The 24,215-nt window shown below is 36.4% G+C and overlaps 1 protein-coding gene and 1 long non-coding RNA gene across 2 annotated transcripts in view; one reads left to right on the top strand and one right to left on the bottom strand.

Annotated features, from left to right (window-relative positions):
• Positions 1 to 24,215, top strand: part of LOC134141957 (uncharacterized) — a 63,519-nt gene that overhangs the window by 16,639 nt on the left and 22,665 nt on the right. The window contains exon 3 of the long non-coding RNA XR_009958758.1: positions 23,083 to 23,243. This is a non-coding gene — a long non-coding RNA (uncharacterized LOC134141957). The remainder of the gene's footprint in view (positions 1 to 23,082; positions 23,244 to 24,215) is intronic.
• COBLL1 (cordon-bleu WH2 repeat protein like 1) overlaps positions 4,208 to 24,215 on the bottom strand; it is a 91,039-nt gene continuing 71,031 nt past the window's right edge. The window contains exons 10-14 of the mRNA XM_062578588.1: positions 17,769 to 18,027; positions 15,178 to 15,263; positions 11,741 to 13,347; positions 10,200 to 10,382; positions 4,208 to 7,212 (exon numbers count right to left, since the gene is read on the bottom strand). Of these exons, the coding sequence (XP_062434572.1) occupies positions 7,126 to 7,212; positions 10,200 to 10,382; positions 11,741 to 13,347; positions 15,178 to 15,263; positions 17,769 to 18,027 (2,222 nt within the window). The 3' untranslated portion in view covers positions 4,208 to 7,125. The remainder of the gene's footprint in view (positions 7,213 to 10,199; positions 10,383 to 11,740; positions 13,348 to 15,177; positions 15,264 to 17,768; positions 18,028 to 24,215) is intronic.

Below are 24,215 nucleotides of genomic sequence, written 5' to 3' on the forward strand. Positions count from 1 at the left end.
GAGTACCACTGACTCCCATTAGTGTCCACAACACACGGTGTTCTCATTCATAAATCAAAGCAGGCTTAATTTTACATCTTAGAAATGACCAGAGTAGTTGTGAAGGAGCCATGACACTACCGAAACAGAAGCAGCTTAATATTTCCGAATCACTGACATATTAGACATCCTCAGGTGCCATTCTAGTACATTTGGCAAGTGAATGTGTCTAATCAAAGCCACTGTACATCTTAAGTGACAGTATTTCATTAATGAAAAGTGATTAGGTCCATCTAATTATGTGCCTTAAACATTTGGTGATCTTTCACATTTAAAGATGTTGAAACACCTTAACAATTACATTTGTTCAACATTTAAGTTCAATACGAAATTCAGATGTGAAAAAAATCCAGATAGAGATTTAAATTATAAAAAGCGGCAGTGTCCCATTACTTTGACATTCTCTGATCATGGCAAAAATAGTAGCAGAATCCTACACTTGACAACTGCTTTCTATTTTTTAAGTTTAATTCAAAACTTTCTTTTTTTGAAGACCGAGGGAATATTTAATGAGCATTTCTAGGATGCTACAGATTTCCCCAGTAAAGTGATATTTAGGAGACTTACAGACTTAACAGTTTGTATAACCTGGTAAAACTAGTTACCATAGCTGCATAAAAATGCAGAAAAAAATACATAAATCAGTGAGCGTTTGATACCTATGTAAATATTCCACAGGGTGACTATCTCAATCTTTTGTCACCAAATAACTAAGGGAGTATGATCTTTAATTCTTATGTAGCACCTTGTTAGGTATAATATGAAGAATCCTGCCATTCCAGTCGATCAAAATAAAGATTAAGGCTCTCAATTTCGGACATTTAAGATTATTCTCTCAAAGGGAAGGAGCAAGGGAATGGTCCATCAGCAAGCTGTTGTTCTTCCCGGAGGAGTCCGACTCTACTGATCTTAAAAACTTCCCCCCCGTCCGCCCCCCAACCTCCCACTCTTGATACACATCTACCTGTCAGCACATCTACCCAAAGTCAGTTGGGTCACTGTTAATACAACCCCTTCTTACATTTTGTAAGACTACACTATATTCTTCAGAAACACTTCTCATGCAGGAGGCAATAGCAACAACAGGGCTCCTAAAAATACATTCATTAAACAGTCACCACTGGTGTTACATGTATGATCACATGGCTGTTGTTGGCAGAATCTGGGAAGCTCACAAAGGAATTAGCAACTTGCATCCAAATCCAACTTTGATACAAGAAAGGGTGATTCCTTTGTCATTGGAGTTGTATCTATTTGTTAGAGATGACACAGTCCTTGTGGTTTCTTGGCCCCAAGTTACACATACACAGTCACTCTGAAATAACAATTACCAAATAGATGCAGTTAAAATTTCCTAGGAGTTTCAGTGAGCCTTTTTTTTTCTTTTTTCCCCAGGTACATTTTCTTCACCCTTTCCCAACAGATTCTCTTTCATTGCTCTACTATTAGTAACACAGAAAAATGCCTGTCCTGCACACGACTGTTTTCATCATTGCACTGTTAACATGACTGAGGATTGCAAGACACCAGGCTTTCAGAGTTAGGCTGTTAGCTTCTGGCTTGTACCCGCATGTGCACAAACAATACAGCATTTGTAGCACTCTGGCATCAAAACAGCGTGAAACACAAAAGGGGGAAGGAGGGGGAAGCAGCACTGCCTGTCATAAGAAACTGATAAAGAATGCCAAACTCATTACGAATCTTCCACGGGGAGGGCAATATTCCTTGACTCAGGCTTTTACTGTAGAAGATTCTTCCTTAATGCACTAAAATGAGGAGGAGGAGAACTATCCCTGCTTACCTCCACAGAAGCTGTGATTCCCCAGAAGATCAAGATCCTCTTTTTTCCTCTACCTCATCCTTCACCCATCTCACTCCTTAATTTCATTCTCTTAAGTAGCTTGAATAACTTCTGAATAACTCCATTGACAGTTCTAATATTCTCTCCTGGGTGGTGGGAAGGAAGCATTCACCTGCTCCAGTTGCACGTGAACACTCTCTTGGCTCAACTCTACGTCAATTAGTTCAGCCTCGATCTCAATCTATTCCCAGTTCAGTGCAATATCAGAGTTCTGAGTGTGGAACACTGAATTTAATCTCACATATTGAAAATTAGAGATTAAAATTGGACAACTGATCAACGGATCAAAGCCTGATTATTTTCATTAACTTTGTATGAGGTATTATAGAGGTCCAAAACCTGTTTTTAAATTCCAAATTTAGATATTATGTGATAGTATTACTAGAAGTTTGAGTGACATTTCTTAACGTGCATAAAAAAAAAAATAGGGAAATCTACCTTAGCTGTTAAAACTGGAAGGACCACTGTTGAGATGTCCTGACAAAAAGAAAAATCTCAGGGATTAGAACAAATTAGAACACAACTGAAAAACAGATCAGAACTAAGTAGTAAGGATGTTCAGCCTTGAGAAAGTAAGAACATGGTGATAATAAAAACAGACAGAAAGAAGATACTTCTAAGAAGACTGGATATAAAATGCAAGGGAGTAAAATAAAGTAAGTTTATGTACAACACATTGTGTAGATTTGTGATGCACAGTTCATGCATTACATATCAGGACACAGCTCCTGCAGGGCAGACGGAACTAAAAGTAGCATTAAAAAAAAAAAAAAAGTTTAGCATCTCTCATTACTTACAGGTTTCATGTCATTTAACAGGGATACCTTCCCTCTCACAAAAATACCTCATCACAAAATTTTTAAAGAAAAAACAACCTGCCATTTGCAATCAGATATAATCTACATAAAATGCATTATTTTCTATTAAATGCTCAGAAATTTCCAACTGTTACTGTAACAGCTTTGTCATCAAAATAATTTCACAACAGAGATTCTATCTGTAACAAGCAATCTTTCAACTCAGTTGCTGACAGTAAAGATGACTCTGAACAGAACATTGTAGCTTCAGAACTTCAGACCACTCACAGCATTCAGAAACAGTTATCATGTGCTGTGAAGATGGCAGCTGCAGTCCAAACACAATTTTGAGTTCAGCCTCATATTGCATTAACACTGGCATAGACAATTAAGACACATTTTCCCTTCCGAAGGAGAAAACAAACAAAAAAACCCAAATCTATTTGCTTTGCTACCATTGGGGTAGAGGGATAGGGTAGTGTTATCACATCTGCTTTACATGCTGAAGGTCCTGGGTTCAAGCCCCAGTGGAGCCACCACCAGGAAATCTTTGGGAGGCTGGACTAGATGATCTCCAGAGGTCCCTTCCAACCTTGCTGATTTTGTGACTCCCATCAACTTAGTCATTTACAGCTGCTCTTCAAATCTAGCTGTAATTGTCCAACATCTGATAAACGCACTCTGTCCAAGCAGCATGTTGAAGGGTGTCCACCCTACTGCTCAACAGCATCCTTCCTTTATAGCTACATAACAGAATTCCTTTAACCTTCTCTGCAGCTGTGTTTCAGCTGCATTGTGTGTTCAGTATGTCTGAGCAGCTCCCACTGAAAATGTTTGCCTTGGCTGATAACAAGTGCCTATACAAACTTAAAAGCACTAAGTGGTCTTATGCTGCATTCTCATTTTTTACCTATTACTTGTGATCCCATACCTCTTGAAGGTATGGATCTTCTTGGATCTTCTTTGCTCTAACAGATCTTGGACCGTAGGGCACAAATCACAAGTAGGTGAGAAATTAAACTGAACATGATGATGAAGAGACATGAGTATACTCTGCTACAAATATCTGCAATCAAAAGTGCAGAAATATGAAGAGAGGGAGAAAACTTGCCCTGTTATTTACAGTAAAGAGGGCTACTGAAGCCAGTGAAGGAGGACTTCAAAACTTAAAAAAATCAGAAACAAACAAACAAAACACCCCCAAGCAACTCTTGAAGAAAATGGCAAAGTTCTGTAACCACACTGTATCCCACATTGATTGGGAGCAACTGGGAAATTAAACTAGGGCACAGATTACTATATAGATTTCCTAAAATTGAAACAGCCAGTGGTTTAATATCTTTTACCTTCAGGTATGAGAGTTCTTGCCTTAGCCTCAAAACCTACAATCATAACTGATTTTCAGATATTCTCTGGTGATGCATGAAGCTCTCTCAGCAAAACTGCTTCCCTTCTCCGTCTGTAGTCATTATTTTATTCTTCTGCAGAATGAATTAAAAGGATATGATCCATAATTACTAAAGAGTTTATTTTTAGCATCCCAGATGTTTTCCCAACCATCCCGTACAGGAGACAGAAGTGGACCAAGATGCTACAAGTACCTGCTGCTTCTTCAAAGAACTCGTAACAGTCACAGCGCACCTATATTAATGTCTGCACAACGTCCTTCACCAAACATTTTGACTGTTGCTTTGAAACAGCAAGAAGATTATAAGTTGTGTCGCATAATTAGTGGCTTTCTGTTGGAAGGCATGTGTAGCACGCGTTGCCCAAACTGTATTCTTGAGAAAGAAAAAAGTCTTTTTCCCCTATACACAAGGCATCCACAACCAAAATTTACTGCTGTCTAACTGAAGCTTGCCGGTACTAGAGCAACTGATAAATTACTTGAGCAAAAATATTTTCTTCCTTAAACAATGAATGAAGATGTCACGTTCATCACCAAGAGTTTTGCTGGTAGAATTTAATACAACAGTATAAGGAGAAATGAGTCATTAGATATACAATAGCAAGTTCTTAAAATGTCTTAAACGCATATATTGGACGATGGGGAAAAAGTTTTGCTGAGCAATATTGCCAGCTAGTAACAAAAAATCCCAGTTAACAATTTCACAGTACTATTGTGTGCAGACATTTCAGTTAAGTATCAAGCAAGTTCAATTACAAAGACCAGAGACTGTAAAATTAAAGCAAAATGTTTGTAGTTTGAATATCTAACATAACATGGTGTTTTGCCCTTAGGAGTTCACATAAAAGGGCAATGTACTTTTAACATATGGTACTAAGGAATATACAGTAGTTTAGTTTTGTAGTCAAAGCCAAAGAAAACAACAACTAAGTAACGTTATTTGATCTTTCCCCCAACCCAGAATAACCTGATTCCACAGGTCCAACTGAAATTGAAAATGTCATGTAATCTTGTATCATTATGCATGGAGATGAAATTAGTTGTGTGAAATAACTTTAGTCATCTTTGGCAGAAAACACAAAGGTCTAAAATCGAGCACATAACCCTCTCCCACCCAAAGTGGACAAAGTGACGAGGAGATTCCTTAAGCAGTGCAACCTCTCTGTGACAGTCATAGGTCAGTATATTGTACAGTAGTGTTTGAAACGTGGAATTCCAATATTACAATGACCACTGACATTTTTATTTATTAAATTCCTGGGAGAGAGCTATAATTTTCAAGTTTGTCCCTCAGGACGCAGTGAAATCTAGAAAAACTAACCCCCCAGTAGGGAAAAAAAACCACAAGTATCTACCTCTTTCGCCTCCCCATTTTTCAAGCGATGGATGAAGCATTCTTTTACAATCAGACCCTGAAACAGACCTTCTGAACTACCATGCTGGTTTTTTTTGGTCCCTTTTGGAATTAGCTCTTGATTGGAGGAAAGAACTGGGAGGAGCAGGAAGCAGTAATATACATTTATAGAGGACTAAGCTATAAAAGACAAAGCATGAGAGAACAGTAAGGTTTGAACAAATGTTCATCAGCTGTATTTATGAATTTTTATTTACTAGGACATTCTTGGAAGGGTTTCATCATTAAGTTAACACTGTTTTCCTTGTAATCAATAATCCACTCTCTACTAGAAAAGTAATATAGGCTTTTTCAGATTATTGCACAAAAAACTGGCAGCAAACCATTATTAACCCTTTGAAATGCACAATTATAAATCAGCTTCTGAAACTGAGTTACAGAATGTCTCTATAACAAAATAAATATAGTGTTAAGGAATAAAAACTAATACAATTACTTTTATTTAAATCAAGCCCAGCAAGAAAATATTTTAATTTGGCAAAAAGCCCCGCACTTGCTGCATGTGTCCACAATCCAGCTATTTCATCATGACTGTGATCACATTTCCACCCTTCTCCCCAAGATGTATTATCTTGACAGGAAATACATGCTAAAATATAACATAAAGCATTTTCTTTTTAATATATGCTCCCATTTTCGTATCTAATGCTTAATTTATAAATAGAGGCTCTCAGACCACAAGTATGCATTGTAATTCTATTATTGTGCTGTTTAAAGATTAAAATACTTTACACAATAAGTCCAAAGCAGTTCATTCTTTAGTCATACTTCCAGTGAAAACTTTTTCTATTTCGTTAAGTATCAAAACCAGAATTTGCATTTTACCAGTGAGTGACTATACGCTGATGACTATTTTAAAATATATCTAGTTCACGAAAGAGATTGTGTATCTGAATACTAGGTTAATACTATATACAGGTACTCAAAGAGCAGATGAGAAGAGTTGTGTAGTCCTAGTGTTATGAAAAGTTTTTAAGTAGTACAAGAATTTCCCATAATTTATGTCCCAATTTGCTTTGTGCTTCCTTAGGAATAAGGAAGATTTAAAATCAAAATACTTATCCCAACTACTTCAGCTGAAGGAACAAAACCAAGTATCTGTTTTCTAAGAGAAGCAAAAGTATTGAGTATAATTAAGATTTTCTACTAATTACAAATTTAATTTAACAAAATAATATGGAGGCAACATTTGGTAGATTTAAATTCATACAATCTGTTAAAGTATTACACAATTACAAAATTACTGATCTAAAATTCTTACATTTAGAGAAATCTGTACTTTCAGCACACTGCTACATATTGTTCAGCCTTAAAGGCTGAAATCAACAATTTTTGATTCTCATTCCAACACCAGTGAAGCTCATCTGCACCTTCTCTTAAACCTTTTTAGCAGCATTGTCAGCTTTATAAAGAGAAAAAGGCAAAATATTACCATAATTTATATAGTCTAATAATCTTTCCTGGGCAAAGGACCCAGTGTGAAATTCCTATACCAATTAACACAAATATATTAACATCTACTTGCATTTATACTTTCAATAATTCGTAGTTAGTATTGAGTTGGCCTATGAAGCAGTAGTAAAGTGCAAAATATTTGGTATACTATCTAATGATTAGCTTTTGCTTCTGTGGAATACAAATGAGTAAGCCTGGCTCTTCCATTGACAGATACAGTGGTTGATGTAGGACCAACCTGGAGGCAGGAGAAAAAGAAGAAAAAACAATTACAAGAAATAATATTAACATAACTTTTAAGATTCTTCTCTCTGTAGTGTGTTATATAATAATGTTCATGAAAATAGAACTGCTGTTACTTCAGTTAGCATATTCTCCTCATCCCAGAGACCTCTGAGATGATTTCTGAACAAAGTACACATGTTGCTAAAGTAGAAACATACTTCATTATTTAAAAGTACATTTATCCTATCTAAAAATTCAATGCATAAGTATTCAATAAATACATAATCTCTAAAGCAGGACTGCAGATGGACTCAACTAAAAGAAATACTTGAAATACTATCACTCTAAACAAACTGTCTTTATTAAATATTGCATAGAACTAATTTCTAACATAAAATCTTCTAACATTCATTTATGACATGGAAATGTCTCTCTTACCAGGAGATAACTTTTAGGATAGACATAGCCTGATTTTCAAGAAGGCTGCATAAACCAACAAATCCAAACAGAGTCTGTGGGAGCTATGGGTGTCCTAGAGCCATGAGAACCAGATACCACAGCACAGTCTACTAGATAAAATGAAAATATTCTGAAGAGAAGAATGGTCAAAAAGAAACCTCACGTGATCCATTTTAGGTTAGTAATTATTGAAGGCCCCATTCAACAAAAAAGATTTGCAACACAAAAGACCACAGATCTTGGCACTGCATACTGACAACTTTTTAAGTAAAACAAGAAAAAAAATAAAGGGTTCGGCTAGTGATGCTAGCATTTTCATCTTTTGTTTTAAATGCTTCCCTCACAGAGGTGAAAAAATGGAGAATACAGTGAGAGATGAAAAGGGGAGAGACAAGCAAGCACCTGACAGACCTCTTACACAATTCAAATCCATCAGGTTATCACCCCTTTGCTGATAGCAGTATGATGATGAAAGCTATGAGGTGAACACATTTAAAAATCCCTTCCAATAAAACTGGAAATCACTTTTGGGTGCTCACATCCTGTTAACACAAAATGCTTCATTTTTCTATTTGTCCTAGGACTGCTAGTTCTCAGTGTTGAACATAAAATCAGACAGTGTTTTTATTAATCTGCCACAGGCCAAGACACTTTTTCCCCAATCACAAATACATGCACTACAGCATATGTGCTTAGGGTTAAGAGTGCAAACAGCAGTGTGTAGAATTTTACATTTGGCAAAATTTCAACGGTATCTTCATTGCATTTGGTTTGTTTGTTTAAAGTTGTTTCTGATTTCACTACTGCACAGTGCTTTCCTTTATGCTTATGGCATCTTCATTCTAATCATTTCTCCCTAAAATTATAGCTTCTCCCCACCCCAGCCTCTAAAAATATTATACTGAGAAAGAACATCTACCCACAAAAAGGGGAGGGAGGGAGGGAGGCAGGCAGGTGAAAAAGATTTCAGTAATTCTCTCTTTTTCCCAGGACATTCTTATACCCAGACTGATAAAAACAATATGGGTCAAGTAAGCCTGCTCTGAGAACATCTCTATTAGAAAGTAAAAAAAAAAAAAAAAACCCACACTGAAGTTTTTCTTTAATTTGTCTAACAGATTTCCTGAATTCTGAGGAGCACTTTATGAACTTTGTTTTTAAAAAACAAAGTTGTAAGCTACTATGACAGTAGCCATGCTCATGCATGTTTCCCATAGAATCATAAAATAACCAAAGTTCACTTACTATGCAAAATTAAATATATTTTTTTTGCAGTTCAGTTATGCATTGGGAAAACATTTTAATAAAAATACATGCCCAGCCAGTATTTCTGCTAAAACAGACAGATTTGACCTGTAAGTGACTCTGAACAATACAGCATTTGCTTATTCTTACTCTGTGTTTTAAAGTGACTTTTGGCTAGTTACAGATGGTTAGAAGCAATATTGCACTGTGTCACTCTTACTGACTACAGGGCAACAACTATTTGAGTGTGCTTATAACCTTTCCAAGGGGTGGTAACTTCCTGCTCAGTATAGGAAGGATAGCAGGTCTAGAAGTCGCAGAGAGGCTGTTGCACTGCTGCACTGAAATAAAACCTTACCTATTTGAAACAGACTGACTAATACCAAAACATACTAAGATCTGAATGTCCACTGAGAAAGATTTTGACCCTAAAGAATCAAAGGCCTACTAAAGAAGACACACACACAAGCATTTGTTTTTTCAAGCTGCAGGTGGGAAAGGGAAGAGAAACAAAAAGGACTGTATTTCTTTAACTTTCTACAGTAAGAATTTTTTCTTCCCTACAGAATGTAAAATACTAGTGCTGGGGTCAAGAAAGCTGTGTGTGAGACTATCATTCAACTGCTTGGTTATAAATTTGAAGTAATATAAATTTTTTAAGTGTGCAATATTCTACCCAATGAAAGAAGAACAGGTTAATTTTAGGAGAATAGTAAAACAATTCTTCAAGCAGTATTTTTTTTACCTAAGGGGGTGGGGGAAAAAAGAATACAAAACCACCTAACCATGATTGTTGACAAACACTGAGAAATCTATTAAAGATACCAAACAGCAACAGGAGGCTTCAAATATGCTTAAGGAGAATTAAGGACTTGATACAGTCTAGTAACTAGAAAAAAAAAATACCTTCAGAACTTGCTACCTGCCAGCAAAAGGCTGCAGCTGATTCACTTCTTATTAGGATGAAGCTGTTCAGCATGAGGCTAAAACCACATCACTTCAAATCTTAGAGATCTAAGAGAGACTTAGTTGATGACTAACAAGTATCAAACACATTTCAGGAAGATTTCCAATTTGATTTGTATTGTTTGAAAATATGGACGTGTGAATCTTATGTGCATTTACTGGGTTACTTTGCAAAATTAAACTCTCTTCTCCATTTCTCTTCCTATTGTTAAGACACCTCCTTATAGTGCTTTATGCAAAGGCTGACTGCTTTTAATGTCAGGCATTAATTTGGTAAGTTTGAAGGACGGACTGTGAGTTCATTGTTACAGTGCAATGATGAAAACTCACCCTTTTCAATTTGGCAGCAGCTTCTCCAGAACGGATTGCAGCCAGCAAGCTTTGGTGGATCTGTTCTGGGTCAGAGCGCTGGAACATCATCGCAGTTTGTCTCTTGGTGACAGAGGGTGGGTGGTCAGTTGAAGCACCTGACTGCACCTGGCTCAACTGCTCACTATTCACACAGCTGCTTTTCTATTGAGAGAGGGAGAGAAGAAAAAAAAAAAAAGAAAAAAAAAGAAAAAAAAAGAAAAAAAAGAAAAAGAGAAGAAAAACCCTTTAATCTGAATTAGTCACAAATGGAAAACTAAATAAATCTGGCAAAAAGTTGCATATCAAACTACGCCACCATTCTAGTGTTTGCTTCATTCAAGATTTCAGAGATCAGCCACATTTCTACTAAAGCTCTGTAAACTGTATATTGCCTACAACACTTAAGATAAACAGATAAACAAATAGCTCAAATATAAGCACATTAGACACACTATATCATATTTAAATATTCTGTGAGCACTGAAGTAGTCAAAGAATTAATTATACCATATTCCTAGACAAAACTACTCATTGCCCCAACACGAGCTAGAATTTCTTCTTTCTACCATTTCTTTCACTATGCTTTCCTCAAAGAATCAAAATTTGACATCCAAACCTTATCCAGAAAGAGCCACCCTGAAAAGTTCAGCAGTGCATTTGTGCCACAAGCAGAAAGAGCACCAAGCATGACAGCATTCTGAATCTACTGAACAGAGATCAGTGTCTAGCTTCTATGCTTAAAGAAAGTGGACATTATAAAAAAAATATGAAATTTGGGACAGTACCGCCTCTTGCCTTCTAAACTCAGAATCTTGTAATCCTGCAATCCTGCTGATTTGTACAGAACATACAAGGCAGCCAGCAGACTTCGGCTCATATACTGCATGGAATTTGTGGATGTGTCAATTTTTCATTGTGAACATGCTGTTTGTAACAGTTAGAAAACAACTCTGACAGAATACTTTAGTTCTCTGAATGAGAACACTAAATATCTGTTGTTGGTGTATCTGCATCTGCAATACTGATAAGCTAGCTGATTATTATGATTTTTTTCTCCTCACTTAGATAATTACGCCAGCAAAATCTCAATACACCCAGTTTAAACTTCCTTATGCCATGATCGCTTTGAAGCCAAACTGTTCGCATTACTCACAGAATTAAGTCAGAGATACAACCAATACACAGAAGCATGAAGAACAAATCTTGAGCACTCTGAACATAAAAATAGGTATATGCAATGTAAATGATTCCATTTAATTTTCTGCTCTTCAAATAAGGTTTTAATTGTGGCAAGAAATACTTATTTCTAATATTCTGAATGAGACCATTTTCACTGTAATATTTCTTTTTATTTCATTGAGATGTTGCACTACTGTTCAGTACCACAAGAGTTTTACAGTATCGATATAGCATCTTCCGATAAGAGAGCAGTTCAAAGACTAGCCAAAGTAAATCTCTCCTCTGTTGTAAATGAGATCACAGTGGATCAGTGATTGAGGAATGTTAGAAGTAAGGTTTACCTTATCTGTTAGACTAGTTTGTGACCTTCCCAGTATGCTCTGTAAGGAAGAGTTTTTCACTTGAGGCATGGAGGTAGCTGAGGAGAATTCAGCCGCAGAAGTTGCAGAGGACAGTTCAACAGGAAACTCCTCTCTCGCTGCCTGGCTAGTGATTGTACGTGTTTTATTGAATGATTGTGACCTTTTGACTGCTGATGAGACAGCAAGAGCAAAAGGGGATGGTCTTGAACTGGAATATGGCTTTGGAACTGCAAAGGTTCTTAGAGTTTTTAAGTTCAACGGTGCTGGTTGACAGGAGGGAAAACTCAAAGGTTTGCTTTTAACAGGAGAGGTGGAGGATTCGATTTTGTTTTCGTAATCATCTTGTTCATCTGCTCGAGGAGAGAAACTACTTGCTTTATGTAAAAGAAAAGTAGCTTTATCTGGTGTCAAATCTTTTTTTCCTATGTCTGTATTCTTAGCTTCATTTTGAATAGAACTGGGAACAGAAACAGTATTTCTGGCAATTGCAGATGTCACATAATGAGCTGAAGCTCTTCGCTGCATTTGCAGAAAAAAAGAATTAGGTTTTGTTGCAGGACTTAACGCAATTGATTTGTCTTGAGTGTCACAAGAAACATTTGTATTATCCAAGCTTAACATCAGTGGGATACGCTGTTTGGAAAACACCATTTCTGTTTGATTGCTCTCAGGAGTAATTTCAACTTGAGAAGTCACAGTGTGCTCAGAAATACTGGTCACTCTGTGCAGTGGATCATTTGCTGCTAGAGGTTCATTTTGTGAACCAAACTGAAAATGATCCACGCTTTTGGAAAGATGAGGAATTTCATTTTGCATTATGAATTCTTTGGAGTCTTCATGCTTCAGAGAGTTTTCCAGAGCAGATACCTGCTGATCTTTATAATCTGATGGAATTTCTGATTCTAAGTTCTTCTCTGTTTCTAAGGATTTTGGAGGCACTATTTTATAAGTAGTCATCCCAATTTTTGGTATGTAATCTCTTGTAATTTCATTAGAGGGCTTAGGTTTAGGTTTGGTGTCCTGTCGATAAAGAGGGTAACCTTTTAAAGGAGAGTCATCTGGAATTTTTGCAGTTGTTTCTGGTGAAACAACATTATCGCTATTTGTAGAACTGTAACTTTGATCTTTTATATGATTTATTTTTTCAGGAGTAACTTCTTTCCTCTGAAGGTTTAATTCTGTTGAAATTTCTTCATCCTCTTGTACTCCATGCTTCAGTTGGAGAAGGGGGTTGTTTGTATTGTGTTGATGGGCCAAGCCCCTGAATGACTCACAGTCTTGAGGAACAATCATTTCCTTGAGTGTAGTTCTTCCCAAATTGCTCTCTGATGGACCTGTCTGAATTGCAACATCCTGAGTTTTTACTGTATCCAGGCTGTTTTGATTTGACTTTTGATCCTGCATCCCTGGAATCACTTGAGGATAATTCCTATGACTTACAGAGATGTCGTTTTTACATGCCTGGCAGTTTGATAGTCTGTCAATTTCAAGCTTGTTATTTTCTCTAAGATCTACTGTAGTAATTTCTGTTGTCTGAAGTTCTTTTCCTTCTTCTGCTCTTGCAAGGAGTTTTGTATCACTGTGATCTTCAAGTTAAAGAGAGATTCTGAAATTAGTATGAATACTGAAAAAATTTAACCTTCCCACTTACATCACAAAGCCCAAAATCCAAAATAGAATCATAGAATTGGTAAGGTTGGAAGGGACCTCTGGAGATCATCTAGTCCAACCTCCCTGCTCAGCAGGAACACCTACAGCATGTTAGACAGGGTTGTGTCCAGGCGGGCCTTGAAGATCTCCAGAGAAGGAGACTCCACCACCTCTCTGAGCAACCTGCTCCAGTGCTCCGTCACTCTCACAGGGAAGAAATTCCCCCTCATGTTCAGGCGGAACTTCCTGTGCTTCAATTTCTGCTCACTGCCTCTTGTCCTGTCACACGGGACAACTGAAAAGAGTTTGGCCCCGTCCCCTTGACACCCTCCCTTCAGGTACTTGTACACATTGATAAGATCCCCCCTCAGTCTTCTCTTCCCCAGGCTAAACAGGCCCAGCTCTCACAGCCGTTCCTCAGAGGGCAGATGCTCCAGCCCTCTGATCATCCTCACAGCCCTGCACAGGACTCTCTCCAGTAGCTCCATGTCTCTCTTGTACTGGGGAAAATGTTGTTAAACATATTTAACCACAAAAACTGGTTCCTCACTAGTACTAATTTTTCTTAGCATTTACATTTAAAATCTGTTTGAAGATATACTTTGAATAATATTGCCAAATGATAGTATTCTTACTCAGGTATTTTGCATTCATTAACAGGCTTCTGGTGTCATGCATCCACCTAATAGAAAAACCTGTTCTAGAATCATTTAAAGAGTACTAATGAGTTTGACTTTATTATATTGGCATCAATGACTCGAGTTCAAGGACTATTCAATACTAAGTAAGCTGTAATTTCTATCTAGTTTCACACCATTGTGGCTTTTGTTTATTGTTAAAATGTTATTTGTCAACTATACCTAGCTTATATGCATAATGGAACACCTGGAGAACATGGACACAAGCACTACGTTGAACTGTAGTTTTCCAAGTAATCAGCAGGCCTATTAACTCCATTTGCTAAATGGAGTTGACTAAACACACATGGTCTTCTCCAAAACATGGGAATATTTGGGTCTTAAATTGTTCAAAATAAAATATTGTTAAAAAAAACACTCTTCAGAAATAATCATGTAGAGTGGCATTTTGCAAAAAAAAATGTTTCTCCCCATTTTAATTAAGTTATTAAAATGGCAGTTAGAACTTATTTTAAATGCAAGCTGGACTCATGCAGTATGTTCTTATGTTTTACAGAGAGTACAGAACAGAGACTATGGAAAACTGAATATGAATCTGAAAAATAAATGTCACAAAAAGGAGAAAATAAATCAGTAAGGTCACTAAAGTCAGGGAGAAATTTACAAACCATTGTATCGATAGGATGTTGTTTCTTTCTAAATAAACATCTCAATACTTGTGTTTAAAAAACATGTTTTTCACACAGAAAACTCATGGCAATTTCATAAGAACATTAGAAGGCCTCTCCCTCTCCGTTGTAGCATGGTGCCCATGTCATACCACACGGCAGGAGAACCTCTGCATCCAACCACCTTCCTCATCGCAGCTCCACCCAGACCTGTCCCCATACTGCCTTTCAAAACTGCAATGCTGCTTTGACTACTGCTATGAGACATAAGGGGCTGGGGGGAGAAGGAAGAGTAAATTCTTGTTACCCTATCCCACAGGATACATCCGAGCTACAGAAAACAAGAAGGTAATCTGCTTATAACCATGCAAGCTGACGGTATTAAATTGTCATTGTTCTCAAAGGAATAGTTCTCTTCAAACTTGTTTTGAAGTATTAAAAATGAGTTGGAACTACTCACCATTATTTTTATTTTGATCCAAAATTCTGAGTTTCCTGTCTTTTTCAAATGCAGCTTGCTCACTGCTTATCTTAGTCTGCAGTCCTCTACAAAGCACAACAGAACATTAAATATGCTGGTATCACTCATTTCAGTAAACACAAGAAAAGATGCAAGAGAACTGGCAATATTCTCCAAACACAGATGGACAAAATAGAATCATTCTGCCAAACACTGGGATACTCAATAGAGTTTTTTGTTGTTGTTGTTTTTAAGTGACAGGAAATGTTGCTATGATATTTTAAATACCTAAATGACATGCAGCTTCACTCTCTTCTGCATAAGAGCATGTTCAGTTTTCCTTTCCCTTCTTCCCCTCCTTTTGTTTACTCATGCACTTTGAACAATCTTCTTGCCAGTAACAGCTCAGTTTCAGTAAAGCCACTAAAGTGATGGTTTATTATTCATGTAAGTGTTCTTACACCTCCTGACTCCTTCTGACACCTCCAACATTAAAAATGCGTCTTTGATTTTGTCCCTTATACAAAACACAGGAACTTATCTGATTGCATGTGAAAAAGTGCAATGCAGAATTTTCTAAATAATGGAATGAAAAATTTTCTGTTCCTTTCAAGAGAAATCTTGAGTACAAGAAAGAAATAGGCATCAAATGTTACTTGCATGCTAAACATTTTGCAAGTGCACATAATTTCTGTCCTCAAATCATAAACAAGAGGACTGTATGTGTGTGCGTGTGTGTATAGTTTTGGGGAAAAGATTATGTAGTGGACTTAAAAAGGTAAATAAAAAAGGCCAAAATACTTCAACTGTCTTTTTTTTAAAAAAAATAGAACTTCAAACTTAGGTCTCCATTTAAGATATTTTTAGGTCTTCATTTAAGATACTTTTATTTTCTCTAGTTACAAATGCCAGTATTATGAAGGTTCTTATCTATTTTTCACCTCAAAGGTGTTAGTTATCAGGAACCAGTGCCTTGAGCTGAAACATCTGCTTGAATCACTTTAAAACAATAAATTCTTCAGCAACATTCCTCTTCATCTGCTTGCACAGTCTAAAGTGTCCAATAAACCATTAAACAGGACCGTAAACTCTCACAGCTCTTGTTGAGAAAAAGTTTAAACTTCATACACTCAAGACACTGAACAGTAGGTTCTCACAAGCTAAAATGTTTTTATAATAAAGAAATAAAGTCCAAATCAAATTAAAAACCACAAGTCATAATATAATATACAGTACTACAGAAACCATCATTTTTATTTGAATACTACACATATCCCATGAGCTTGATTAAAAGAAAAATTCCTACAAAGTAACTAGATCTTATATAGAATAGTTGACTTAGCAAAAGGTTTCCAGAAATCATGTGTCAGAGAAATGCGAGTCCTTATTCTAGAATCACTCTGATATTCTAGGAAGGAAAGAATTTCCAAACTATACAGTTACAGTGCAGTGCATACTGCATGATGCTCGGTAGTATTATAGGCTATGAGAGGCTATTACAAGTTAGTGGAGAAAAAAACAGTTTCTGAGCAATTGGCCAAACTGGCCCAGTAATACAACAGGTCTGAAAATTTGAAAATTCAAGACAAAAATATTATTTGCCTGATCCTCCTCCTCACTCATAAAGCAGGCAGACCGAAACAACCAGCACAGTATCCGTCAGAACAGAACACCAAAGCTTTTTGCAAAGCTCCAGGTGATCTGGGACTAACTAAAAAGACCCTTGAAATACAAGTCAAAACTCTCTATACTACCTTGAAAGTTCCTGGCTAATACAGCATTCACAGATTTTGGCTTCAGTACAATAATTGAAGTAGTTCTTTCAATTTCAGTTTGGCACAGTTGCCAGTTTATTTGCTCCAGAGAACACAGAAATAGTGAATTACATTAACGCAATGAGACTTTTCTGGACAATCAGTATTCATTTCAAGCAGGCACTAACTCTTGTTGGAGGCCTGCTGAGTCGGGTAGTTTAACAAACATGCTGAAGGGCAAAGGTACAGCATCACTAGAAAAGAAAATGGGTGGTTAAGGAAACCTGTGTGTTTATCCTTTAAAAAGGAAGAATTAACTTGATTTCCTGAGAGCAGATGGATAAAGCACGTCCAGATAACTGGCTAAGATAGAGGGGAAAAAACAAAACAAAAATGAAAAAAACTAGATATGCAAGCAATAGATAACTGTGTCCAGAAGAACTGAGATAGCCTATCTATCCCCCTACAATCTAAGAATGAAAATTTAAATTTTTATTTAACTAGTCAATCCACAGTTTTTCACAGCACATTGCTCTAGTAAATATGTTGGATATTTTAGAGTCAGGTTCTGCTTTCCTGGGGTCAGGCTGTTTTGGTAATAAGGAAAGGGAGGCTCAAACCAAATAGCCTGCAGAACACTTCTTAGTCGTTTTTGTTGAAAAGCTGCATGAATTACTGTGTACAGAAGAGTGCTACAATTGAAACCTTAGCTTATTAAGCTCATTCCTCTCTCACAATTCTCTATTCTGTGCTCCACAATGAAACAGCACTCTACATTTTATCTGCCTCCCCCATTCCCTCCCCAATGCTTCTTTCTTTGTCACAAAGCGTACTTACTTGCCATCTGTGCTAATATCTTCTTGTTTTTCTTCCTTGAGGCTTTGTAAGTTGTCTACAGAAACACTGCCAGGAATTGGAGCTGATGAAGCAGGATCTTTTTTCTCTGTTTCCAATGGTACCTCAGTAGAGCTTAGGGTTGCAGTAACCTCTCCTGTCCTGAGAGAGGTTTTTGTAATTTCAGTTTCCTCTCTCTGTTGCACACTCATCTCTTCATTTTCATCAATTTCTTCCAGACTGTATTCAGAGCTCCTTCCAGCTATGCTCACAGAATGCAAGAAAAGAACAAAAACCAAAAAAAAAAAAAGAAAAAAAACCACAATACCAATTCAGAGTGCAGATACAAAGAAACTACAAAGTTGGCCTAAATAGTTTAAAGAAGGAAAATAAAGAGATTTCTCTTCATAACTCAAGAAAAAAAATCAGAGTTTTAACTTCACTTAATTTACTAGTCTTTTTCATTTCTTTCTCTTTACACAAAAAAAAGATGCTCATCCCCATACTAGTGTCCATCTTTCTCTGTATCTGTAACAACTGGATACAGTTTTCCTTTGCTTATCCAAGTATTGGATTAACACAGATAAAAATATATTTAACAATATTATAATCCCAAATTTCACAGATGTAAGCAGAATTTATTTTACCCAGATTTCTTGCTACTTTCATTAAACCTCCAATCAGGTTTAAAATATACGGTTCATTTAGATCATAATTAATGTGCTAAAGAACTAAAGAATAAGTCAAATCTCAGCTTTACCAGTGTTTTGAATAAGTATGCTCACCACTGTCAAAATTTTGTCTTAATTATCTTGACTGTATTAAAACCTGGCTAGAAGTGCCCTACGCACTGCCCTATGTTACAGTAGAATGCCACAAAAACAAAAAAACAAAAAAACAAAAAAAAAAAAAAACAAAACCCAGCATTCATCCATGACAATAACTAAAAGATTTAGTTAGTGGTTTAGGATATACATAAGTCAGTATACCTAAAGTTAGACTAATCAATCCACTTATTTTGATTTCCAGAGGGACGAACTGTCCCTAGCTTTACTTCCCTGCCAGGAATCTTCCTACAACAAGATGTTGATTCACATTTTTCAAATATTAATAAGTAGGCCATACAATTAACCTCTTGGCTTTGCAATTTGTGTTCTGTAATACAAGGAAAATAACACTAATTTCATCTATACAGTACAATATGGTACAATGTAAAGCTACTAGAAGCAATGTAGCTTTATAAGCAGTGTGCTCTGCCTGACCTGAACAAGGTATTCCTGTGCAGTTTTGCATGCACCAGTACTTGTTAGGTACAGGCCTTGCACTTAGGCAGTGAGACCCTTGTGGAAAAGTTGTATGAGCAAATTTCTAGGTGTAAACCTACCTTAAATAAAGACTAAGAATGATAACTACACTGGCTTTAAGTAAATAATGCTAGAAAGTAGCAGATCGCAGAGTATGCATTTCTTTCAAGAAAAGCCTTAAATAGACTTTTTCTACAAGCTGGTGTCCTACAATGCAGACAGTACTTTTAGAGAAGTACACAGTGTTACACAAACATAATATGGAACTGTATAAGACTTAGAGGAAATCAATATTCAGAACAGAAACTTTTTTCTTCCTAGTAAGGTCATTAGCTAAGATTTCAGTAATATCAGTTACTCACTCACAGTTACAGAGCATTTATGAAAGCCAGAGTCAATAGTTCTATGTAATTTTTTGTCTTGCTCTCTTATAATAATGCTTTGTAGCTGTGCATTTAGCAATGTGGACAGCACCTGTCACAGGTCTGAATGTGGAGGTTATTTAAATCTCTGTGGAAAGAGTAGCAAGACTGCAAAGTGGTGCAGATTAGTCTCTGCCATGTGACCTAAGCACATGTGTACAAACACACACCATGCTGGTATTAAAGGGACTCCTTAGGCTCTTACTTACAGTAACTTCTTTCTTTTCCTTTTTGATTTTTGTTTGTTTGTTTTTGTTTTTTTAAAAACGCTCATCGCCATCTATGGAAAATTCATGTATACAGCCTAGTATTTTGGGAGACTATTTTAGTGGTACTTGTATCCTTCTGTTTTTGCCTTTTGAGATATATACATATATATATATATATATATATATATATATATATATGTACACAAAGTATGTCAGAACTTGGACAAATAGTTCTGCTGAGATTGTTCCACAGTCTGTAACCATTTTGCAAGAACACTGTGTCCTGCACAAGTGAGAAACACTATGGACTTGCAGAATCTTCATCCCAGAGCTTGAGGTTAGCTCCTACATGCTATGGGCCTGAGCCATTGACAGCCATAGGAACAAATACAGAGACCTTCAGTTTAACATAATATGTTTTGGAAACCTGAATTACACAACAAAACACAGCTAGTATTTCTGACAAGATAAATGAAAACTTTCTGGAGTTGCTATGGCTTTGTGCACATGCACTGCTGTCATCTCTGCTGCTTTTCCTCTGGAATAGTATAACGAAAAAGTGTAACGAAAACCAAGTTATATCTATATTGACGGGATGGAAACTTAGCCTGGTCTGGTAGAAGACATTGCTGCTACATGAAAGTCTCTCCTTCACTGTGCCAGGTACAGTTCCAAGCTCTGAACTGCAAATATATGATTCCAACCAAAAAGAAACTCACACCGTCTACAAAGCGCTATTTGACAGCCTATTGGACTTCCTTGATGTTAGTTTCAACTGGTGGTTTTTCCATCTGTTACTGGTCTGCCATGGCTGCAGCAGGATAAAGGCTCAATTTCACCCAAAACAAAGCAAAACAACAACAACAAAAACACACCCCAACCATCCTTCATTTGTACTATGCAGTTAACTCACAAGAGGAACAGTTCAAATTTTATGACTTGTTTCCAGATCCACAGTTTAGAAGTTTTATATGCAACATATCACTAGGAATTATTTATGGCAACACTGGCTACATACTGTACGCATACTGCTTCCCTACTCTGTGTACGTATACATGCATGCGCCATGCAAATGAAACTTTTTTTTTCTAATCAGGTGATCAGTCTCCGGTAACCTACAAAGCATATAAATTGCATTTTTGTCTGTGTTTAATTTAATGCCTGATGTTCCCAGGGGATGAGCTTTATATAGACCTAAAAGAAGAGTGTTAAAACCTATGGGATAACACTGTGAAGAAATACCTGATACACCAACTAAGTCTCACCTGAGTCAATAAGAACTCTCATTGCACTATAGATAACAGGTTCATACTGCTTTGTGAGCCATTATGCTTCTAAAAAACAAAACTAGAAAGACTGACTACATTATGTAAATCTCTCAGCTCCTTTGCTCTTGACTCCTTCAAAAAATTCTTAAAAGATACTGTAACTACAAAGATTATAACAAGGGATTTATTTAACAGAAAACGTTAAAAATCTGAGGGGCGTGGGTTTTTTGTTTGTTTTTTTTTTTAATCATTTCACTCTCTCCCCTAGGAAAAAAAGGCTAAGTAATAATTCAGCTTAGTGAAGGTGAACAAAGATCATAATTGAGAAAAAAAATGTTTACAATCCAATACTTTCAAATTAGTTCTCTTTTAAAAGTTTATTCTAATAGATGTATGCCTTCACACCACTTTTGTCACAGTATAGGCTGCCTGTACACCATTAAAAAACTATTGAAAATGCTATTTTACAACGGAAGCATTGCCTGCTGCAAGTTATATAGCATAACTCCACTTAATGTGCATGTGTCTATTAGCCACGTGCCACTCAGACAGTAAATAAAATTTCTTTAACATCTGTAATGGTTCATTATAGGGCAGAAGATAATACTATATTTTCAGCTTAATTTTATTTACTTATTTCATACAGTAGCAATGCATAGAACTACTACTTTTTGAATGCCCGTCACAGCTGAACAAAAACCCACAAGACTTCCACAAGCCTGATACTCTAAGCGGTATTAAACCAAATGGAAGGAAATATTGAGCTTATGTAAAGTTAAAATTATGTCCAAGTTAGCAACTAAAGAGATACTAAACTATTCCATCTTATATATTTAAAACAATTCCCAATTTGATGCATAATTTTCAGAATGAGAGAAGGACGAAAGTAGTACAACTGATTTTGCTGCAGGTAAATATTGTTTCTCACAGCACAATGGGCTTTCCTGAAAAGGCCTTACATAAGAAGGCCACAAAACACCACTAGAGAGCAGTAGTAAGCCATGAGAAACAAAATGGCAATGAAGCCGTGCTATGTGACTTCGTCTTTACGTTTAAAAAATGCATTGCAATGAATCTTCAGCAAAGGATATGGTATGAAGACATCACAAGCAAGACTATAGAATGAAGACTGCCACTGACCGAGAAAGTAAACCCCAGGGCTCAACAGGGGCTGTTCTAAGCTCAGTAAAGATCATTTCATTTCTTTCCACTACAGCTTAAATTAAAATATTTAATCACAAAAATCAAATACCTCAAGTAGAGCTTCCTAAACGTAGACACTAAACCTAAAGAACAAGAAAGCTATTCTAGAAAGTTCATAGTTATTTATCTGTGCAAAGCTTGGGCACGACAGTGATAGCACTCACACTACAGCGATGGGAAATGCAGAAATTCTGACGCAGATCTACAATTGTAAAATGAAAACAAGTTCAAGAAAACAAAAAGGCTCGATATTATATCAGAGCATGATAAATTTGCTCATCTTAGACCCATCACCTATAGATAAATACACTTTGTAACGCAGGAAACTAAATACTAATAAACATTCTTAAGAATGATTCATTCAGAACAATATTAGCAGCGACTACCCTCCTTCATCTGCTACAACTAGGAAAGGAAAAGGTTGTGTATTTATTTTTAACTATTAAGTGAAAACATTTTAAAGAAATATACTACAACAAATATTTAAATCATATTTCAGATACATCAAGATGTTAGCATTACAAGTAAAGATGGTTTCATCACTCAGTTGCTGGAGAGAATTTTGTTCATGGCTGGGAGACTCAAAGCTATGATAGACACATGCTGCAACTGTGGCTTTAATCCTATCAAAGGAGTACTACAGGAATAAGGTTTGTTAGCTCCAATGATTTGCAGATTGAAGAATATAAACATTAGAATGACAACAAAAGAGTAGCCAAGAAGATTTTCAAAACAGATCAGTTCTTTTCAAAGGGAATTCAAAGAGTCTGGTAAACTGAGTCTCCATTATCACTTAATTAGTCACATTTTTTTTAACTACAGCTTACAATTTCTTTACAATCTCTCTCATAGAATACTTTAAGTGCGCCTTCAAGACTAACTCAGATTTTTGTACTCGGATTTTTTCCAAGTGCCAGAAAGCTTTGGAGGACAAGGAGAAGTTACAGCCCTCGCCTGTTTACCACATCTCTTTACCAGAGGCTCCAAACCCAAACAGGAGATAAAGAGAGAAGATGCACATTTGAACATCAGCCACTACTCTCTAGCAAGGTCATTCAAACCTCCAATGAAAGTGAGTCCACATTAGTATGTTAGATACTGCATCCGTGGTTATTTGTTTGCACAGGTTAGCACATGTTTTACAAGGTTCCACCTGTATTTTCATTGTGTATATTATTGCTTCCAACGTAAGTTATGGGAGCATACAAATATGTAACAGGTCTGCAATCACACTTCCTTACATTTTTCAATCTCAGCTGCACAGTATTTGTATTTTGCATTTATTAAATTAGGTATTTTTAGTCTTCCAGAGACTTTTCCTGTTAAAATTTCTATCAAAGATCTTCTCTGACAATTTACATAAACAACCCTAAACACAAACTGAGCCTAAACTCAGTGATTCCTGATCATTCTTTTTTCCCCTTTGTCAGGGACCTAAGATGGCAGATGACTCTCTCTACTGTTGTTGTGTTTCGTGTTTCGCCACCAACCTGTTTGACTGGCATCCCCAATAAACTAGCCGGAAAAGTATTCAAGAGTTCCTGTCAAGCAGTGAGAAGTTTCACTGTTTAGCCTCACATACCGCTTATGACACTCCACATGCTTACTGTTCATACACTTCATCCTTGCCCAAATACTTACACAAGTGTTTTTTCCGGACTGCACTGATACTGATTATTCTAAAAGCATTTGCAAATTTTAGAAGATTCTTAGAAGCTATGATCTGATTCTTGTATCTGAACCCTACCATAAGATGCTTACAAATAACCATACAGTACTTTTCTTAAAAATAAAGTTATTCAGCAGATAAGTAACTGTATTTTATTTTAAATAGCTATACTTTCATATATCACGATTTATTTCTTTAGCATCCAACATAAGTAAAACTATTTATGGGTACAGTATATATTTACAACTCATGTTTTCAAAGGCTGTTCAAGATGGAAGCCAAAAGGCAGGCACAGATTTGCTCTTACGCTCAATTTATGCAGGTCAAGGGCACACAAGGGGTTTTTCTTTTCTCCCAGAAAACAAGACTGGACTT

Source organism: Rhea pennata, chromosome 6, assembly GCF_028389875.1.
Source record: "Rhea pennata isolate bPtePen1 chromosome 6, bPtePen1.pri, whole genome shotgun sequence".
In the NCBI taxonomy this organism is placed as follows: domain Eukaryota; kingdom Metazoa; phylum Chordata; class Aves; order Rheiformes; family Rheidae; genus Rhea; species Rhea pennata.